Source organism: Scyliorhinus torazame, chromosome 16 (genome assembly GCF_047496885.1).
Source record: "Scyliorhinus torazame isolate Kashiwa2021f chromosome 16, sScyTor2.1, whole genome shotgun sequence".
Lineage (NCBI taxonomy): Eukaryota > Metazoa > Chordata > Chondrichthyes > Carcharhiniformes > Scyliorhinidae > Scyliorhinus > Scyliorhinus torazame.
In genome coordinates, this window is record NC_092722.1 from 163,636,303 (window position 1) to 163,657,596 (window position 21,294).

The 21,294-nt window shown below is 44.9% G+C and overlaps 1 protein-coding gene across 1 annotated transcript in view; it reads left to right on the plus strand.

Annotated features, from left to right (window-relative positions):
* LOC140392448 (EF-hand calcium-binding domain-containing protein 6-like) overlaps positions 1–21,294 on the plus strand; it is a 99,885-nt gene that overhangs the window by 21,423 nt on the left and 57,168 nt on the right. The window contains exons 4-8 of the mRNA XM_072477702.1: positions 2,796–2,873; positions 4,735–4,908; positions 9,464–9,592; positions 15,905–16,056; positions 17,029–17,174. Coding sequence (XP_072333803.1) covers positions 2,796–2,873; positions 4,735–4,908; positions 9,464–9,592; positions 15,905–16,056; positions 17,029–17,174 — 679 coding nt within the window. The remainder of the gene's footprint in view (positions 1–2,795; positions 2,874–4,734; positions 4,909–9,463; positions 9,593–15,904; positions 16,057–17,028; positions 17,175–21,294) is intronic.

Genomic DNA, 21,294 nt, shown 5'->3' on the forward strand with positions numbered 1-21,294 from the left:
TTTTGTCCATTTGGGGTGTCTCTGTCAACCTAACTTGATAAGATCAATTAACTCAGCATAGAGCAACAATCAGCCAGGGTTTGCAAGTACTGAGAAAATTATAAAATGTTAAATAGATATATTTTATTCAATGCGAACATTCACAAAGGCTGGGTTTTATGCATACTAAACAGAACTCTTCTGGTGAATCATAGGTGCAAACGTAGGGAATGTGCTCCCCTTCAAATTTTTGGCAGAGCATAGGTTCCCTTCTCACTATTGCTGCAGGCCCAGGTATTTCCCCAAATATCCCCATCCAATTCTTCGTACATATCGACACTCCTGATTTGTATGACTTCACAGCACAATACTCCAATGCACTTATGCTCATTAAATTGAGTCTGAACAGGGATGTGGCACAGTGGTTAGCACTGCTTCCTCACAGAACCAGTGACCTCCATTCAAATCCGACCTCGAGCGATTCTCTCTGTGGAGTTTGCATGTTCTCCCCGTGTCTGTGTGGGTTTCCTGTGGGTGCTCCGGTTTCCCCACCAAGTCCAAAGATGCACAGGTTAGGTGGATTGGCTATGGTCTATGCACGGGGTTATGGGGATAGGATGAGGGAGTGGACCTAGGTGCTCCTTCGGAACGTTGGTGCAGACTCGATGGGCCAAATGGCTTCCTTCTGCACTGTAGGGATTCTATAGTTACAGTAAGAAAGGGCTGTTTAAATTTATTGAGTTTTAGTTATTCGGAGAGTCCTTGCCTGCTCCTCAAGGTTTTTCCAATTATTAGAAGACGTGTGTTGGGACGGATATATTCATGTCGTTAGATTGACACATTAACAGCAATTGACATGATTAATTTTCTAAAAATCCAGAAATTCAAATCGTAAAAGAGATATGTCATGTGTTCTTTTTCTTTGCAACTTACTGGAATGTTTGCTGTTAACCTCACCTAAGCCAATATAAACGAATCCAAGGCCCACCACTGTCCCCAATACATGATTATAAGTTATTCCTGCTGCAATCATTTAAAGCTGTTAGCTAATGTTCTGGGGAGCCCTACCGATGATACAATTTGTGGGCCTGACATGACCTTGACCAGTGAAGCTGTGGAATCTCACTCTTGTTAATATCAGAATGAAATAATTTCGCTCAGTGGTTAGCACTGTTACTTTACAATGCCAAGGATCCTGTGTCGACACCCAACTTGGGCCACTGTCTGTGCGGTGTCTGTACGTTCTCCCCGTGACTGCGTGGGTTTCCTCCAGGTGCTCCAGTTTTATCCCACAAGTCTCTAAAGATGTGCTTGTTAGGTGAATTGGACATTCTGAATTCCCCTCAGTGTACCCGAACAGGCGCCGGAGTGTGGTGACTAGGGGATTTTCTTTGTAACTTCATTGTCATATTAATATAAACGTACTTGTGACACTAATAAAGATTATTATTATTATTATTTTCAGGGCCAAATCTGTTTCAGCATTCAGAAGAGGGTTGCTCTTTCAAATGATAATGAAAATGATTGCTTTCGTAAGATAAATATGCAAGTAATTTGAGACAGGACATATGGTAAATGCTGGAAAGGAGCTGACTTGGGAGTTGTTGTGCACAAAGCTCTCCTCCACAGGCTTTTTCCTCATGTCATTCTTCTGCCACTTGATAGAGAATGATTGCTACATTATTAATGTTTCATGTGACCGGCAGGATATTACAAAGCAACCAGGTGGATCTTCACCCTTGCTTGTCTGTCCATTCCGTTGTTCCCTTGCAAACAGTGTCCACTGAATGCTCTACTTTTCTTGATCTCTTAGTTCTATCCTTCAACATTTTTACATTTAATATGTCTACACACATATCATACATCACTTATAAACTTCTCAAGGACCAATACAAGGGCCAAACACAGCTGGCTTACAAGGCCCTCATCTTCTGCTTGTTCTTTTACTCTGTTTTTCTTACTTTTCCTACCTGTCTCTTTTGCCTCTCTTCTCTTAATCCATTCTTTTTGCTTCCCTCTCTTTATTCCGCTTTCAAATTCACCTCTTTTCTTTCTCCATCTTTCACACTGTTTTTCTCTCTTTCCTTTTCTTTCATGGATCGAGTTATTATATTACTATTTCTGATAGTAATGTTGCTTTTTGCAACATGTGTTACTCACTTGCTTCTTCCAGAATGATCTTTACCTCGATGTTGATTAACACTCGTAATCTTCCAATTAGAGCAAATACTTTATTGCGTAATGTTGACAAATTAACTGAGTTTGTTCTCCAATGCTTAAACTAGATGTTACATGAACATGATTGATTAAGAAATACTTAGGATTATCTACACCTGTGTAGAGCTGTCTCTGTCTGCTTGTGGTTCATCGTCCCTGTACCTGTGAAGAGGCAGATCTTGTCTCTAGTGCTGCCCTCTAGTGATTACGTGGCTGTTACATCTATACATTAACCCCTTGTGTACAGACAGATATGCAGATCACTACAAAGGTAATCTATCAGGACAGCTCGCATGAAGTCCCTGATAGGACAGTGATGTTTATTGGATCAAAGAATCGGTAATTTGAACCACAAAAAGTGTGTGATGTAAACGATGAGCATAAAAAATTCAACAGGCCTACCATTGCAGCAATTTCTGGCACATCCTATATTCATTTGAATAGGATAAATGAACACACATGATAATGGCTGGCTTGGTACAGAGATGTGCAACTCCAATACATTTCAGCATTTTATGGTTGAGACTGAAAACTTAGGAACAACAATTGGCTTAATGCATAATGGAATGATATTTTTTTCTCTTTTGCTTATACTCCAGGGAAGTATTATTAACGATTCTAACGAGATTTCTGAGAAGGTACATTGCTGCAAGGCATTTCTATCATCTTTTACTCAGGTACGTTCTAAAATGTACCATGAATGTCTAATTAGTAGGTTACGTATCAGACATTATTTCAAAGAGGATACTCAAGGGTGGGCTGTTAAGATGCAAGTTTTATTTCATTAGTGAGTTTATTTTCTATTTGCATCGCTCGGAAGCAGTGATAGTTGAGGTTAACAACTGGTTCAACGGTTTCAGCTGATGCACTGTGAGTGGTTGTGAGGCCACCAGGAATGGATCTCTCAAGGCGGACGTTTCAGTGTATGGACAATAGGTTTTGACTTAGATCACCACAGTCACAATTTGACCCGTTCCTCTTGTTTCACTTAAGTGCACCAAGTGGTCACATCTTACCTGACCCGCCCTCAAGCAGTTTAACGTTGGCCAGATTTTCCATGGGGGCCGAAACCTGGGACTTCACCACTCGATCAGTAACCAGGTTGCGAATGGTGATATTTCGAGTTAACCAGTAGGTGGGGAGTTGGGGGTGTCATCAGTCTATAGAGTTGTGGAGTGTGTTCTAGTAGGAGCTACAGGATTTCAGACGAGTGTGTGACGTACATTTGAGGTTCTGTGTCAATGAGAGTGCTTCGTTAGCTGTCAGTTCGTAATCTTTGAGGAGGATATTTTCCCTGCTGACATCACTTGTGATGTGACAAGATTACACAAATAGATCCTATATTCAGCCACTTACTATCATCATTGTTTATATATCATGTTTGATACAAAATATGATGCTCGAATAGCATTTTAAAAACTATATTATATCTAATTTTAGATGAGGCTGATGGATATGCAGAAGGTGCATCGCATACCATCTTAAAAATTCTGTTAGTAGGGCAGCATGGCAGCACAGTGGTTAGCACTACTGCCTCACGACGCCGAGGACCTGGGTTTGATCCCGACCCCAGGTCACTGTCCATGTGGAGTGTGCACATTCTCCTCGTGTCTGCCTGGGTCTCACCCCCACAACCCAAAGATGTGCTGGGTAGGTGGATTGGCCACGCTAAATTGCCACTTAATTGTAAAATTTTGTAAGAAGTTTTTAAAAAAATGATGTCAGTAAGATTCATTCTAGAAAGTATGGATGGCAGCAAGAGTCATTTTAATAGTTTTCCATGGAGCTATTTTGATTTTTCTCATTATTTGCATGTTGACCTACATACTGACATCTCTCACTGAGAAGTAGAACCTCGTGGCTTGAGTTTTCTCCCACCATAGTGATTTTAAAAGGTACCTGTGATGGCGGCACAGTGGTTAGCACTGTTGCTTCACAGTGCCAGGGACCCGGGTTCGATTTACAGCTTGGGTCACTGTCTGTGCTGAGTCTGCACATTCTCCCCACATCTACGTGCGTTCCCTCCGGGCGCTCCGGTTTCCTCCCACAAGTCCCAAAAGTCGTGCTTGTTTGGTGAATTGGACATTTGGAATTCTTCCTCTGTGTACCTGAACAGGCGCCGGAGTGTGGCGACTAGGGGATTTTCACATTAACTTCATTGTCGTGTTAATGTAAGCCTACTTGTGACACTAATAAAGATTATCATTATTATACATATTGTGAGTCAGCAAATATAAAAATTGAGACTATCAACATAAGAAGTATCTTGGAACAATGACATAGGTCATTCTGAGATCAGCAATTCAATGTGGATACCGTGCTGATGTGCGCCCTTTTGTTTGGTCATGTACCTCAGCCCCAATTCACACATTGCCTGGTTAACTTGCATTGTGTTGCCAACAATGGAGAGCCTGAGATGTGCAAAATAAACCCTTAACTGGAATTCAGGTAGCAACGTTCTTGTACACTACATGAGCCACTAATATATTGTTCAGCTTCTGTTAACTGACCAGTACTATTCAAATTGTCTCATTACAGACTTAAACTTAATGCAAACTCCATCATTCCATTTGAAAAATTTTATTCGCACTTCAAAGATCAAGAACCGAAGGGTTATCCAGCTTGGATGGATCCTGTAAAAAGGCCCCAAGAAAGCAAAAGGATGAGTGCAACACAAGTTCACATACAACTGAAAGCAATGGTTAGGGAGAGGTAATGTCTATGTCTTCACAAAAAATAGACAGTAAGGCTTTTTAATTATTTGCTTCAAACTTGAAGAAAATATTTTGTCCTTGTGCCTCATTAATGATCTTCTTCTGGTGTGTTTACTTTTCAATGGCAGGGGAATGTTTAATTGGTGTATTTGTATAACTTTTATACCCAATAAGTGGGAAGACTGCATATAACTATATCACTCACCAACGGATTCTGACACAGAAATCAACACACCACAGTGTGAAGTGACATGGCAGTGTTATAGGATGTTAAACTCACAATATGTAAAATCCTTGCCAAATTGCATTTTATTCGATGTTAATGCTTTTTGCTTTTTGCTTTTGTTTTATTTTGCTCATGGGATGTGAGTGTTTCTGGCAAGGGTGGGTATTGCCCATCCCTAACAATGGTGACAACCTTCTTGGACTGCTACCGTCCATCTGATTTAGGTACACATACCATGTCGATGAGTAAAGAATTCCAGGATTTAGCACTGGTTAGCACCAGGGATGTGGGTTCAATTCTGGACTTGGGTGACTGCCTATGTGGAGTTTGCACGTTCTCCCTGTGTCTGCACGGGTTTCCTCCGGGTTTTCTGGTTTCCTCCCACAGTCCAAAGATGTGCAGGTTAGGTGGATTCACCATGCTAAATTGCAACTTTGTGTCCAACGGTTTGCAAATTAGGAAGGGTTACAGGGATAGGGTGGGGGTATGGTCCAGATATGGTGCTCTTTCGGGGGGTCAGTGCAGACTCGATAGGCCAGATGGCCTTCTACTGCACTGTAGGTAGTCTATGGATTTAGACCCAGTGACAGTGAGCGTATATTTCCAAGTCAAGATGCTGTTGTGACTGAGAGGGAAACTTTTTTTTAATATAAATATTTTTATTCTCCATTTTCATATTTTCTTCAGAATTTACACCCCACCAACAAACAGTAAACGGTAACGAGTACAATGTCAATCCCCTTATTAACTACAACGATTCCATCCTCCCACCATCCCACAAACAACGGCCCACCTGACAATATAAGCATCAAATAAAACAAACCCGCCCAAGGTGGGAAAAAAAGGAAAAAAGAAAAAGGAATCAGGAATCGCCTATGGTCACCATTGACACATACAGTACACCCCCCAACCTCCCCCCGCCAATATTCAATGCCATCCAATCCCCCAAAAGAGTACTGTGAATGACACCCATGAATTATCGACATCCCCCCCACTCCCCCTCCCAGACTCCTCCCCTCCACTCACTCTTGTAAACTCCCCCCCCCAACCTTGGTTCCTTCCCCCAACTTTTCACCCTGGCTAGACTCACCGAAACCTGTTCTGCCAGGCTCCGATAGCTGCAGCCCTTCCCCCCACCTCACTCCTGTTCACTGGCCGGCTTAAACCGGCCAGCGTGGAGGCCCCCGCCCAGGTCTCCTTCCCCCTTGCCCGGTCCCAGGAAATCTCCTTTGGCACACAACCCCCGCATACACACCCATGGCCCAAAGAACCATCATTGCGAATGAAAGTCCCATCTCTTCCCTTGTCCAAATATATACAGCGTCGACTCATTTTGTACATACACCAACATATAGTGAAAAAAATAAAGCTACATGAGGCTACATCGGTACACAACCGTTTCTCAGTTCTGCCACAGTCCTTCTGCCTTCGCAAACTCCTCCGCTGCTTCCGCCGTCCCAAAATAAAAGTCCTTGGATTTGTAGGCCACCCTCAACTTAGCTGGGTGTACTATGCCGCACTGCACCTTGCTGATGTACAGTGCCTTCTTCACCCGGCTGAAGGCAGCCCGCCTCCTCGCCAGCTCCACCGTAAAGTCCTGGTATATGCGTATACCAGATCCAGCCCACTGCACCACCCGCTTCAGCTTTGCCCAGCACAGGACTTTCTCCTTCATGCTGTACCTATGGAAACACACAGTTACTACTCTGGGTGGCTCACTCGCCTTTGGTGCAGGCCTCCACTTCCGATGAGCCAGATCCAGTTCATATCGTGAGGGATCGTCCCCCTTCCCCAATAGCGTCGCCAGCATCGTGGCAAAATACTCCGTCGGCCTCGGCCTTCTACCCCTTCGGGCAGACCCACAATTCTCAGATTCTGTCGCCTGAATCTGTTTTCCAGATCTTTCATTTTGGCTCGCAGATCTTTGTTGGTCTCTATCACCGTCCGCAACTCCTTCCCCATCGAGGTGAGGTGATGACTTAGAGGGAAACTTACAGGTGTTGGTGTTCCCATGAATCTGCTGCCCTTTGTCCTCTATGTGGTAGGGATTGTGGGTCTGAAGATGCTTTCAAAGAAACCTTAGTATCCATTGCTGCCACTATGCGCTGATGTAGTGGGTGGGTTGCTGATCAAGGGGGTTGCTTTATCTTGGATGGTGTCAAGCATTTTGAATGTTGTTGAAGCTGTACTCAGCCACATAAATGGAGAGTATTTCATGACTTGTGCCTTGTAGATGGTGGACAGCCTAAGGGGACTCGGAGATGAGTTACATGTTGCAGAATTCCCAATCTCTGACCTGCTCTTGTAGACACAGTGAGCAGGATTCTCCAATAATGGGGCTATGTCCCCATGCCTGTGAGAAAATGGGCGCGAATCACTCTGGACTTTTTTCTAGAAAATCTGGGGTGATTCTCCGTTGTTAAGGAGGCTTGCAGGGCCCCGGAGTTCTCCACGCAGGTCTGGCAACCGATACGGGGCCCTGCACTTCCGGCTGCTGGTCTGCTTGCACACGGTGGCCGCCTGCGGCGCCGGCCCCGTGCAACATGGCAGACTTATACAGCGGGCCGGTGCCGAAGAAGTAGGCCCCCCCCCCCAGATCGGGCGCTCCTGCCGATTGGTGGCCCCTGATCGTGGGCCTGGCCCTCGTGGAGGACCCCCCCAGTGACGGATCCCCCGCCCCCCCCATCAGGACGGCCACCGCAGCCGCGACTCCGAGCTCCCGATGGGTGGAACCATATGTGAACCACGCCGGCGGGAACTCGGCCGGTCGTCCGCGGAGAATCGCCGCGGGGGCCTCTTTCAACGGCCCTCGACCGGCACCATGTCGACTGCACACGCACGACTGTCGGCGAATCTCCGGTCACGGGTCCGACACCACATTCTCCGCCCCCGCGCCGGGCGCGATTGTGGCGTGGAGGCTCGGTGAATCCTGGCCTGTATTTCTATGGTTGATTCAGTTAAGGTTTTAGCCAATTGTAACCCCCAGGATGAAGTTGTTGGGTGATTCACTGATGGTAATGCCATTGAACATCAAAGGCAGATGGTTAGATTCTCTTTTGCTGGAGATGTTTGTTGTCTGGCGCTTGTATGGCGTGAATATTACTTGTCTGAATGATTTTGGTTTCTACATATGAGTGTGAATTCCTTCAGTGTCGGAAAATTGCGAATGGTACAGAAAACCCTCACTTCTGACCTGATGAAGGCAGCAAGGTCATTGATGAAGCAGCTGAACATGGTTGGATCTAGGATACTATCCTGAGGATCTTGTGCAGCAATGTCATGGTGCTGAGATAGTTGGTCTCTCCAACTCTCCATTGGAGATTGTCCAGTGGAGAAATGTACCAGGGCTCTGGGCCACAGTATGGATCCCATTGATTTCAATTCCCAAAGTCTTTTTGAGGGTCTCTGTCAAACCCTGCCTTGGTGTCCTGAACCGTCAGCTCAGCTGATCGATGTTCCTGCAAAAACAGCTAGACTCAGTTAAATTCAAGTTTTCAGGTGGTTATGATTTTATTGGAAGCTGTGGAATAACTGAACAGGAACAGAAGCAAAACAACACATGTCTTGAGCCTGCAATGATTGTCTGTGAGTCAACTGAATCATACATTCATGAACAAGTGGAAGGTTGCTTGTATGGTGTCAAAAATGTTGCAAATGCAATCATTTACATCCATTGATAGCTCTGTAGAAGTTCTAAGCCTTGCATTTCTAAAGCTGAGAAGATGCTGGGCAACTTAAAGGCCATTGTTAATGCTAGCATTTAGCTGATTGTTAGGATATTTGTGATGGGGACTGTACCATGTGGGCAGCACGGTAGCATACTGGTTAACACTATGGCTTCACAGCGCTAGGGTCCCAGGTTCGATTCCCGGCTTGGATCAATGTCTGTGCGGAGTCTGCACGTTCTCCCCATGTCTGTGTGGGTTTCCTCCGGGTGCTCCGGTTTCCTCCCACAAGTCCCGAAAGACGTGCTTGTTAGGTGAATTGGACATTCTGAATTCTTCCTCAGTGTACCAAACAGACACCAGAATATGACGACTCGGGGCTTTTCACAGTAACTTCACTGCAGTGTTAATGTAAGCCTACTTGTGACAATAAAGATTATTATTATTATTACAATTATTCTCTTTCCAGTGTACCAGGACTCTGGGCCACAGTGTGGCTCAGGATGGAAACTCAGCAGTAACACAAGGTTAAACCTGTATTCCGCCATTTCAGTTTGTTGTGTGTTTCAACACCCTGTCCCATTTTGCTTTATTTTAAAGAAAATCTTTATTTCATGTATAAATGTGTAAATTTTCATAACACTATTTTGCATTAATTCCAGGCCATTGGAACTGAGAGATCTTTTTACGAAGATAGATAATGGCCGAATGCTTCCAATCACATTTCAAAATGTTTTGCATCAACTCGGAATAGAAATGGAACAGGAGGAATTCAGAAAACTTTTGAAAAGGTTCTGAATATTATTAATGACTGCAATACTAATAATGAAGTGATTTGCACAAATGGTGTAATGATATGATTACAATCCACAGGACTTGTCTAGTCCTTCCCTCCAATGTGATTAAAGCCCAGGAATGATTGCTGGTGATATTAGCAGGCTGATGATGTTTCTTTGTCTGGCATTTCAGTGGAGGAATCAACACATTTAAAATAACCAGGCTAATATCTCCATTAGGGTAGTCGGCAAAGGAACGCCACTGCAATAGGTTGAATACCTGTTTCATTTTAAAAAAACTTTGATATTGCAAATCAAGGGAACAAACTCAAAAAGGTTTGGGATTATGATGCACGATTGACCTGTGGCCATTAGTTCCGATGCAGGCAGTACAAAAAATTCAGGCCATTTAGGAGTTTGCAGCCAGAACGAAGATTGCTGTTGATTCGCTGTATGTCTGAACAAAATCATGAGAGTGTCACGTGAGTTCATGCAAAGCTGCAATTGTTAAAGGCAGCTTGCACCTCTTAAAGGGGAGGTATATTTTGACTGTAGCGGGTGCTGGACATCAATCTAAGAGTTAATTTGACCTCGTAAATACAAACAAATAGCATTACATGATAGAGAGAAGACCTCAAGCTTCTCTGATGCAGCATTGGAAACTGCGGTGCAGGAGGTGGAGAAGAGGAAAGAGGTCCTCTATCCACAGGGGACCAGAAGGCCTTCTAGAGCAGTGTTTTTTAAACTTTTTTCCCCGGGACCTGTTTTTGCCAACTGACTGGCCTTTCGGACCCATGCCGGTCGACCTTCAGGACCCACGTCGGTCGATCTTCAGGGCCCATGCCGACCGACAATCATCACCGGCGCTGGTCGACCTTCAAGACCCACACCAGCCGACCTTCAGGGCCAACACCAGCTGACCATCACGACACACCGTTGGCCAACCTTCCCGACCCATGCTGGCTGATCTTTGTGACCCACGGAGGCTGACTTTCACGATCCACGCCGGCCGACCTTCGCGATCCACGCTGACTGACCTTTGCGGCCCACGCCGGCCGACCTTTGCGGCCCACGCCAGCCGACCTATGTGGCCCACGCCAGCCGACCTTCGTGACCCACATCGGCCGACCTTTGCGACACACACTGGCCGACCTTCCCGACACATGCCACGTTCGCTTAACTTTGACGCGAAAGCAGAACCTGCTTGGTCCTCAAGATCTCATTTGAATCAGGTTCAAAGGTGGGGAGGGCAATGCGCAGACGTGCAGGAAAATGAAGGGGCTCAGACTCTGGGCTCTCAATCTGAGCCTGCCGGGGAGGTGGGTGGGTGGGGATGGTCCGCATAGCTGATCACAGACAGTCCAGCCAGAAAAGGACTATGTTGGTTGCTTCCTCCTCATCCTCCTTTTATTTCATCTCCTTCTCCTCAGCTCATTGCTGTATACGCTATATTGGGAGTTTTCTATAGGCCTCCAAATAGTTCTAGGGATGTAGAGGAAAGGCTGGCGAAGATGATTCTGGATAAGAGCGAAAGTAACAGGGTAGTTATTATGGGAGACTTTAACTTTCCAAATATTGACTGGGAAAGATATATTTCGAGTACATTAGATGGGTCGTTTTTGTACAATGTGAGCAGGAGGGTTTCCTGACACAATATGTTGACAGGCCAACAAGAGGCGAGGCCACTTTAGATTTGGTTTTGGGTAATGAACCAGGCCAGGTGTTAGATTTGGAGGTAGGAGAGCACTTTGGGGACAGTGACCACAATTCGGTGACGTTTACGTTAGTGATGGAAAGGGATAAGTATACACCGCAGGGCAAGAGTTATAGCTGGGGGAAGGGCAATTCTGATGCCATTAGATATGACTTGGGGGGGATAGGTTGGAGAAGTAGGCTGCAAGTGTTGGGCACACTGGATAAGTGGAGCTTGTTCAAGGAACAGCTACTGCGTGTTCTTGATAAGTCCGTACCGGTCAGGCAGGGAGGAAGGCGTCGAGCGAGGGAACCTTGGTTTACCAAAGAAGTGGAATCTCTTGTTAAGAGGAAGAAGGAGGCCTATGTGAAGATGAGGTGTGAAGTTTCAGTTGGGGCGATTAATAGTTACAAGGTAGTGAGGAAGGATCTAAAGAGAGAGCTAAGACGAGCAAGGAGGGGACATGAGAAGTATTTGGCAGGTAGGATCAAGGAAAACCCAAAAGCTTTCTATAGGTATGTCAGGAATAAAAGAATGACTAGGGTAAGAGTAGGGCCAGTCAAGGACAGGGATGGGAAGTTGTGTGTGGAGTTTGAAGAGATAGGCGAGATACTAAATGAATATTTTTCGTCAGTATTCACTCAGGAAAAAGATAATGTTGTGGAGGAGAATGCTGAGACCCAGGCTATTAGAATAGATGGCATTGAGGTACGTAGGGAAGAGGTGTTGGCAATTCTGGACAGGCTGAAAATAGATAAGTCCCCGGGGCCTGATGGGATTTATCCTAGGATTCTCTGGGAAGCCAGGGAAGAGATTGCTGGGCCTTTAGCTTTGATTTTTATGTCATTATTGGCTACAGGAATAGTGCCAGAGGACTGGAGGATAGCAAATGTGGTCGCTTTGTTCAAAAAGGGGAGCAGAGACAACCCCGGCAACTATAGACCGGTGAGCCTCACGTCTGTAGTGGGTAAAGTCTTGGAGGGGATTATAAGAGACAAGATTTATAATCATCTAGATAAGAATAATATGATCAGGGATAGTCAGCATGGCTTTGTGAAGGGTAGGTCATGCCTCACAAACCTTATCGAGTTCTTTGAGAAGGTGACTGAACAGGTAGACGAGGGTAGAGCAGTTGATGTGGTGTATATGGATTTCAGTAAAGCGTTTGATAAGGTTCCCCACGGTAGGCTATTGCAGAAAATACGGAGGCTGGGGATTGAGGGTGATTTAGAGATGTGGATCAGAAATTGGCTAGCTGAAAGAAGACAGAGGGTGGTGGTTGATGGGAAATGTTCAGAATGGAGTTCGGTTACAAGTGGCGTACCACAAGGATCTGTTCTGGGGCCGTTGCTGTTTGTCATTTTTATCAATGACCTAGAGGAGGGCGCAGAAGGGTGGGTGAGTAAATTTGCAGACGACACTAAAGTCGGTGGTGTTGTCGACAGTGCGGAAGGATGTAGCAGGTTACAGAGGGACATCGATTAGCTGCAGAGCTGGGCTGAGAGGTGGCAAATGGAGTTTAATGTAGAGAAGTGTGAGGTGATTCACTTTGGAAGGAATAACAGGAATGCGGAATATTTGGCTAATGGTAAAGTTCTTGGAAGTGTGGATGAGCAGAGGGATCTAGGTGTCCATGTACATAGATCCCTGAAAGTTGCCACCCAGGTTGATAGGGTTGTGAAGAAGGCCTATGGAGTGTTGGCCTTTATTGGTAGAGGGATTGAGTTCCGGAGTCATGAGGTCATGTTGCAGCTGTACAAAACTCTGGTACGGCCGCATTTGGAGTATTGCGTACAGTTCTGGTCACCGCATTATAGGAAGGACGTGGAAGCTTTGGAGCGGGTGCAGAGGAGATTTACCAGGATGTTGCCTTGTATGGAGGGAAAATCTTATGAGGAAAGGCTGATGGACTTGAGGTTGTTTTCGTTAGAGAGAAGAAGGTTAAGAGGAGACTTAATAGAGGCATACAAAATGATCAGGGGGTTAGATAGGGTGGACAGTGAGAGCCTTCTCCCGCGGATGGAAATGGCTAGCACGAGGGGACATAGCTTTAAACTGAGGGGTAATAGATATAGGACAGAGGTCAGAGGTAAGTTCTTTACGCAAAGAGTGGTGAGGCCGTGGAATGCCCTACCTGCAACAGTAGTGAACTCGCCAACATTGAGGGCATTTAAAAGTTTATTGGATAAGCATATGGATGATAATGGCATAGTGTAGGTTAGATGGCTTTTGTTTCGGTGCAACATCGTGGGCCGAAGGGCCTGTACTGCGCTGTATCGTTCTATGTCCTATGTTCTATGTACCTGACAGCAAAGGCTGTACCTGGATGATGCAGAGAACTGGACAAATTGTGTGAAACATGCTCTGCCAAGTACCTCAGGACTGCTGTAGAGCAGTCCAGGCTACAAAAGTGTTGTTTAAACACACGAATGCCCTGCACGATGACATTTCTTGGCTCATGTTATATGTTGACCATGGGTTGTGCAGAATCACAAACCATGTGTTCAGCGGATATCTGTTGTAGGCCAGTAGCTATCCCCTGGGGTTTTGTGGCAGCTCTGTGCTCATAGTACAGTAGTAAGAGAATTGCTCCCTTGCCCTGGGTGAATCATCCTCCTACTGTGAGCCCTTCCCCCACTGCTCCTCCTCCCTCTTCTAGCAGCTTGTAATTTTTTGGTCACCTCTACTCATTTACCCTGTCATGCTGCAGGGCAAGGAGAGTAAAAACAGGGAAACCCATGACTGAGGTCAAGTGGTCTGAACAGCAACTTTGAAGTAAGAACCAAGGTTGTCACCACGTGCAATACCATTTCCTGTGAACTTTACTTTGCAGTACAAACTTTCAAGGACTTTTACTAACTCAGCAACTGCCAGTAGAAATCAGTCAGCAACTAACCTGAAAATTATTGATGATCCCTTCAAAAAGAACCGGTGGGAGCTTTGGCCAGCTTTCTGAACACATGTTCGGTTGTGGATTACTAGAGGGTGTTAACTTCAGCGTTGAGGTCGGACTGGCTAGTGACAAATCAGCGTTACACACTGACTAACATCATGATCTGCTGACACTGCAGCCTTTAGCAGAAGCTGCCACAGCCCGCCTTAACAACCTACCCAAATTGAAGCATGGGGCAAAATCTGCACCACAAATGCGGCACAGACACCATCCAAGACAACACCGATAAGAGCGCACCTGGAGGTTTGGTCTCCTTAACTTGGGAAGGATATTATTGCTATAGAGGAAGTGCAAGGATGGTTCACATGACTTGTTCCCTGGATGGCAGAACTGTGAAAAGAAATTGGGGAATCTGGGCCGGTATTCTATAGAGTTTCGAAGATTGAGAGGTGATCGCATTGAAACCTACAAAATACTTACAGGAACAGACAGGGTAGATGCAAGTAAGATGTTTCCCCTGGTTTGGGGAGTCCAGAAGCAGGGGAGAGAATTTCAAAACAAGAGGGGGAAACCACTTACGAATGAGAAGAGGAGGCTTTCTTTTATTCAGAGGTGGTGAAGCTTTCGCATTCCCAGTTGCAGAGGGCTGTGGAAGTTCAGCATGGAGTATGTTTAAAGTAGAGATCGATAGATTTCTAAATATCACTGATGTAAAGGGAGATGGGGATAGTGTGGGGAAAAGGTGGATGGCCAAGATCCCATTCCATGGCAGAGCAGGCTCATAGGCTGAACAACCCACTCCTGCTCTGATGTTCCTGTGAATATTGACTTCACTGCAAAGGGGTTTTCTTAGGAACTGCATTCTAACAATGTAAAAGCCACAGTAAGATTCCATTCTGAGCCTTGGATAGAAGCAGTTCATCCTTATAATTCCAACGTTTTATCAAGCCTGGTTTACTAAGGACATCCTTGGACATCTGTTAGACATTGTTCCCACTTTTTAAAGGCACCCTGAATTGCTTCACTTCAAACGCTTGGAGAATGTGGATGCTTGCACCTGTACACTCTGAACCTTTAAGTGTGCTACGTTTTCCCTAGTGTTTGGGCAAGCATCACCAGAGTTTTCTCCAGGGCAGAGGAATTTTAGGAGCAGGCAGTGTAAACAAGGGAGTATTTGGCTGAAACCAAATCCAGCAACAGTCTTGGATCAGTAAGTGCGGATATAAGTGTACATTCAGATACTTCAGTGCAGTTCTGTACTTAATCGGTCAATTGAAAACATCAGTGAAAATACAGGCAATAGTCACCCACAATATTTGTGGAATGTTTTAGAAGTTTTTCGCAAAAGATTGATGTGATTGTGCAGTAGATTGGTGACGGGATACAAGACTCTAAAGCCATTCACTTCATGGCTAATGCTTGATCATAGTTTATTTGTTCAGGAGCAGCCTCAGTGAGCTTGTAGATACTGTTTGTAGATATACCCCATGGCTGATCTATGCAAAACCTGTTCAAAGGAGAGGCCTTGCCGCCAACGATGAGAATGTTTAAACGTGACTTTACATTAGCTGTTCAACTGTTCAAAGCCACGATTCTTTCTAAAAGAAAGCAGGTCCTCCCCACCAGAGTTATCCAGGAATGTAACTCCCATACTTTGATTTCTCACACCATTCATTTGTATCTCCTTTCCAATGTTAAACCTCTTCTGAGTTCCTCTGTTCTTTATTGATACAATCTCCAGGTACGACCCACATGAGCTTGGGATTATTAAAGCGGACAGCTTAATGAGGGCATTGAACTTCCAAACTAAAAGTGATAACAGGGAAGGATGGGGATCAGTTCCGCCAGCGCTTGGCAAAATAACCAGATTCCAATTACCAGAAGATCAGTCAAGTATGTATGAATACTTTCTCTATCCTTCATGAGACTACAGGATAACTTGTAAGCATTAAACCGGTGACTGGTGGAATGCGGTGGCTGGCTGCTCTATAGTGCCAGGTATATTTTGAGGGTAACGTGTATGCAATGAGCTGCAGGCAGCAGATGAGTGTCCTGAGGCTGTTTTCCAGCTCCAGGGTGGGAAAAAGGTAGGCTCGTGACGAGGGGCTTTTGCAATTGGAACTGGGGGAGGCCCAAGATGATTGAGGCTCACATTATTCTTGTTGAACCTGGAGGAGTGCCCCTGCTCCTCCTGACTTCAAGAAGACAACTTGAACTCTTCTACCATTCTGTCAAAGTGCCCACTGCTCAGCAGACAGTTAAAATGGCACTGGAGTCATACTTATGCCAAAGAATTTCGATTTGGATAGATAAATTAAGCTTCTACCTGATGCATGATGGTATCCCCGCACCCAGTGGAAGGGCCCGGGAAATACGGCACCCAGAGAATGGGGCAGAAAGATCATCATTTCCATTTGAATTCCTCTACTGCTCAGTTTCTGCCAGGCAGAGGAATGTAAAGTCTCCCCCCCAAATCTCCAAACTAGAATTAGAAGCAACAAAAATGCACATTATAAAATCACACTCGCGTACCACAAAATCCGAACAGATTTTTTGGTTGTTAGTATGTGTAAGAGCACATATGGGAACTTGGAGACTGGGAGCTTCGCTTGATGAAAAATCCAAAATAAAGTGAAATGAGCATTCCTTCATTTGTCATCGAACCCATAAACAAGTAACTAAAACCAGTACCAATTAATAACCTGCCAGACGGTTAAAAATTATGGCATAATTAAAGGTACACGTGTTACACATAGATTTCAATATGAACTGATGAATGTGTCAAATTCAAGACATTTGGTTTCCTTCCCCAGTTGGAATTTGTTTCTTTTACATCAGTGGATAACCTTTCACATTCAAATGCAGGATCCCCAGGAAGAAACCAAACCAAAGCAGACACGGAGAGAAAGCTGACATTGGACATAGAAAACTGGTTAAAGGAAAAGTTCAGGGAGGGTTTCAAGTGTATGCTGGCTGACTTCTATTACTATGACCAAGGCAATTCTGGAAAGGTAACTTAGTGTTCTTTGACCCTGTTGACATTAAATGTTGGTAATGCTCAAAGTGACATTCTATTCTCAGGCGAATTTCGTGTTTGTCTGTTCCCGTCAGGAGGAATTCTGTACGTCAGTATGGGGGAGGAGGAGCTAAAAGACTTCAATATTCCAGTGTGCGAAACAAGTTTGCTTTTGTCCAGGCTCCTATTCAGTTCTTTGGGAAATGTGCCAATTTTCAAGTAACATTTGGAACAGACTGTCGACCTAATAGAATAGCTTCATGGAGTTATATGTTGGAAACAATTAAGGGACACTATCTTCATAATAGTGCTTGGTAAACGTTTTATTTTATTTTATTGAAAGCATATGGCATGTGTTGGAACTCATTATCTTATGATTTATGTGCGATATAATATTTTTATGAAGACAGTACACTTTTGCCGTTATTTAAAGAAAATTCAATTTTGAAAAGAGAATATTTATATTGCCAATTTAAGGGATTGAATGACACAATGGAAACTGGGCTGGAATCCAGCCTAGACTGAAGGAATACAGTTTTAACAGTAAATAATTCTGTGGAGCCTTGACTCAGTTCCCAGTATAATTAATCCACAATGTAAATACACTTCCAGATATTAAACACTAATTTACTGATTTAGCTTTGACAGGCCACAAAGTCAATGAGTCTGGTGAGTGGAGTCGTTTTAAATATTCATTCATGGGATTATGGACATTGTTGATTAGGCCAGCATTTATTGCCCATCACTAACTGCGTGGAGAAGGTGCTGGTGAGCTGTCTTCTTGAACTGCTGCAGTCCATGTGGTGTAGGTACACCCACAGTGCTGTTAGGGAGGGGGTTCCAGGAATTTTGACCCAGCGACAGTGAAGGAACGATGATATGGTTTCAAGTCAGGACAGTGAGTGACTTGGAGGGGGAGATGCTGCTCTTGTCCTTCTAGAGGAAAGTTTGGAAGGTGTTGTCAAAGACCATAAGACCATAAAACATAGGAGTGGAAGTAAGGCCATTCGGCCCATCGAGTCCACTCCACCATGGCTGATTTCAACTCCATTTACCCGCTCTCTCCATAGCCCTTAATTCCTCGAGAAATCAAGAATTTATCAACTTCTGTCTTAAAGACACTCAACGTCCCGGCCTCCACCGCCCTCTCTGGCAATGAATTCCACAGACCCACCACTCTCTGGCTGAAGAAATTTCTCCTCATCTCTGTTCTAAAGTGACTCCCTTTTATTCTAAGGCTGTGCTCCCGGGTCCTAGTCTCCCCTGCTAATGGAAACAACTTCCCTACGTCCACCCTATCTAAGCCATTCATTATCTTGTAAGTTTCTATTAGATCTCCCCTCAACCTCCTAAACTCCAATGAATATAATCCCAGGATCCTCAGACGTTCATCGTATGTTAGGCCTACCATTCCTGGGATCATCCGTGTGAATCTCCGCTGGACCCGCTCCAGTGCCAGTATGTCCTTCCTGAGGTGTGGGGCCCAAAGTTGCTCACAGTATTCTAAATGGGGCCTAACTAATGCTTTATAAAGCTTCAGAAGTACATCCCTGCTTTTATATTCCAAGCCTCTTGAGATAAATTACAACATTGCATTTGCTTTCTTAATTACGGACTCAACCTGCAAGTTTACCTTTAGAGAATCCTGGACTAGGACTCCCAAGTCCCTTCGCACTTCAGCATTATGAATTTTGTCACCGTTTAGAAAATAGTCCATGCCTCTATTCTTTTTTCCAAAGTGTAAGACCTCGCACTTGCCCACGTTGAATTTCATCAGCCATTTCTTGGACCACTCTCCTAAACTGTCTAAATCTTTCTGCAGCCTCCCCACCTCCTCCATACTACCTGCCCCTCCATCTATCTTTGTATCATCGGCAAACTTAGCCAGAATGCCCCCAGTCCCATCATCTAGATCGTTAATATATAAAGAGAACAGCTGTGGCCCCAATACTGAACCCTGCGGGACAACCACTCGTCACCGGTTGCCATTCCGAAAAAGAACCTTTTATCCCAACTCTCTGCCTTCTGCCTGACAGCCAATCGTCAATCCATGTTAGTACCTTGCCTCGAATACCATGGGCCCTTATTTTACTCAGCAGTCTCCCATGAGGCACCTTATCAAAGGCCTTTTGGAAGTCAAGATAGATAACATCCATTGGCTCTCCTTGGTCTAACCTATTTGTTATCTCTTCAAAGAACTCTAACAGGTTTGTCAGGCATGACCTCCCCTTACTAAATCCATGCTGACTTGTCCTAATCCGACCCTGCACTTCCAAGAATTTAGAAATCTCATCCTTAACAATGGATTCTAGAATCTTGCCAACAACCGAGGTTAGGCTAATTGGCCTATAATTTTCCATCTTTTTCCTTGTTCCCTTCTTGAACAGGGGGGTTACAACTGCGATTTTCCAATCCTCTGGGACTTTCCCTGACTCCAGTGACTTTTGAAAGATCATAACTAACGCCTCCATTTCTTCAGCTATCTCCTTTAGAACGCTAGGATGTAGTAGTCCATCTGGGCCTGGAGATTTATCAATTTTTAGACCTCTTAGTTTCTCTAGCACTTTCTCCTTTGTGATGGCTACCATATTCAACTCTGCCCCCTGATTCTCCTGAATTGTTGGGATATTACTCATGTGGGTAGGTGGGGGGGGGGGGGGGGGAGGGGGTGGTGACTTCAAATGTCTTCTGAACCTCTTGAATGTCAAGGTCCAGGTCACTCGGAACCCTTCCACCCTATAGGCTAGAGTACTGGCCTCAGCATGTGAGGAGGTGCAATATATGAATGTGTGGAGGACTTTGCATCCCAGAGATAGACCTTTCTCAGCCATCAGTGTCACACTAGAAATGACTATTTTCTTGTGCCCAGGACAAACCTGGTGTCCTCTTGTTCTGTAGGCAGTATTGTAATTTCCGATTGTGAAATTTTCCTGGAATTTCTGCTTGAGGGCTCGTTCCCCCCCGATCTAGGTTATGGCAGTTTGACACCTCACTACCTGGCGCTGCACCTTTTACCACATATTTTAAGAAGGAGTATGAGTTTTTCTGCTCAGTTAACTCAACCTCTGATGTCACTCCTCCACCTTATGGAAGACTTTTAAGGCCCATGCTAGGGGACTGCTTATTTCTTACCTGACCAACAAAAGGTGTAGAATGCTGGAGAGCCAGCGTCAATTGGAGGTCTGATGATGATGAGGGGTATAGGAGGGCCCCTAACAAGCAAATGTTGTAGGAGGTTAGCACAGCAGTGGCGAATCTAGACTCATTCTTTTTGAATCTATATGAGTTTGGGAATAAGGCAAGTAAGTACTTGGCCTGTCTGACTAAGAAGAAGGCAGACTCTAGGGCTAGCCCCTTTGAGCAAAGTTCGTGGGGTGTGAGGCTAATAAATATGGTGGAGGTTAATTGAGCTTTTAATGCTGAGTTATATAAGTCTGATGATGTGATGAAACATGTAGAATGTTTTTTCACTCCCCTTGGATTCCCTGTAGCGTTGAATGACCAATGCTTGGATCTTAATGCTCCTTTTCTTTTTTAAAAATAAATTTAGAGTACCCAATTCATTTTTTTTCCAATTAAGGGGCAATTTAACGTGGCCAATCCACCTAGCCTGCACATAGAATCATAGAATCTACAGTGCAGAAGGAGGCCATTTGGCCCATCAAGTCTGCACCGGCCCTTACAAAGAGAACCCTACTCAAGCCCACGTATCTACCCTATCCCCGGAACCCCCATTTAACCTTTTTTGACATTAAGGGCAATTTAGCATGGCCAATCCACCTAACCCGCACATCTTTGGATTGTGGGAGGAAACCGCAGCACCCGGAGGAAACCCACGCAGACACAGGGAGAACGCGCAGACTCTGCACAGATAGCGACCGAGCCGGGAATCGAACCTGGGACCCTGGAGCTGTGAAGCAACTGTGTTAACCACTGTGCTTCCCTTAATGCTCCTGTTCTAAAGACGAGATGGCTGCGGCTCTTAGGGAGCATCGGCCGGGCAAAATCGTACAGCCAGATGGTTTCGGCTGTGAGGTTTACAGAAAGTTTAAGGATCTGCTGATTGAACCATTGGTGCTATGTACTGTCACTCTTTTGAGACAGGGATGTTGCCA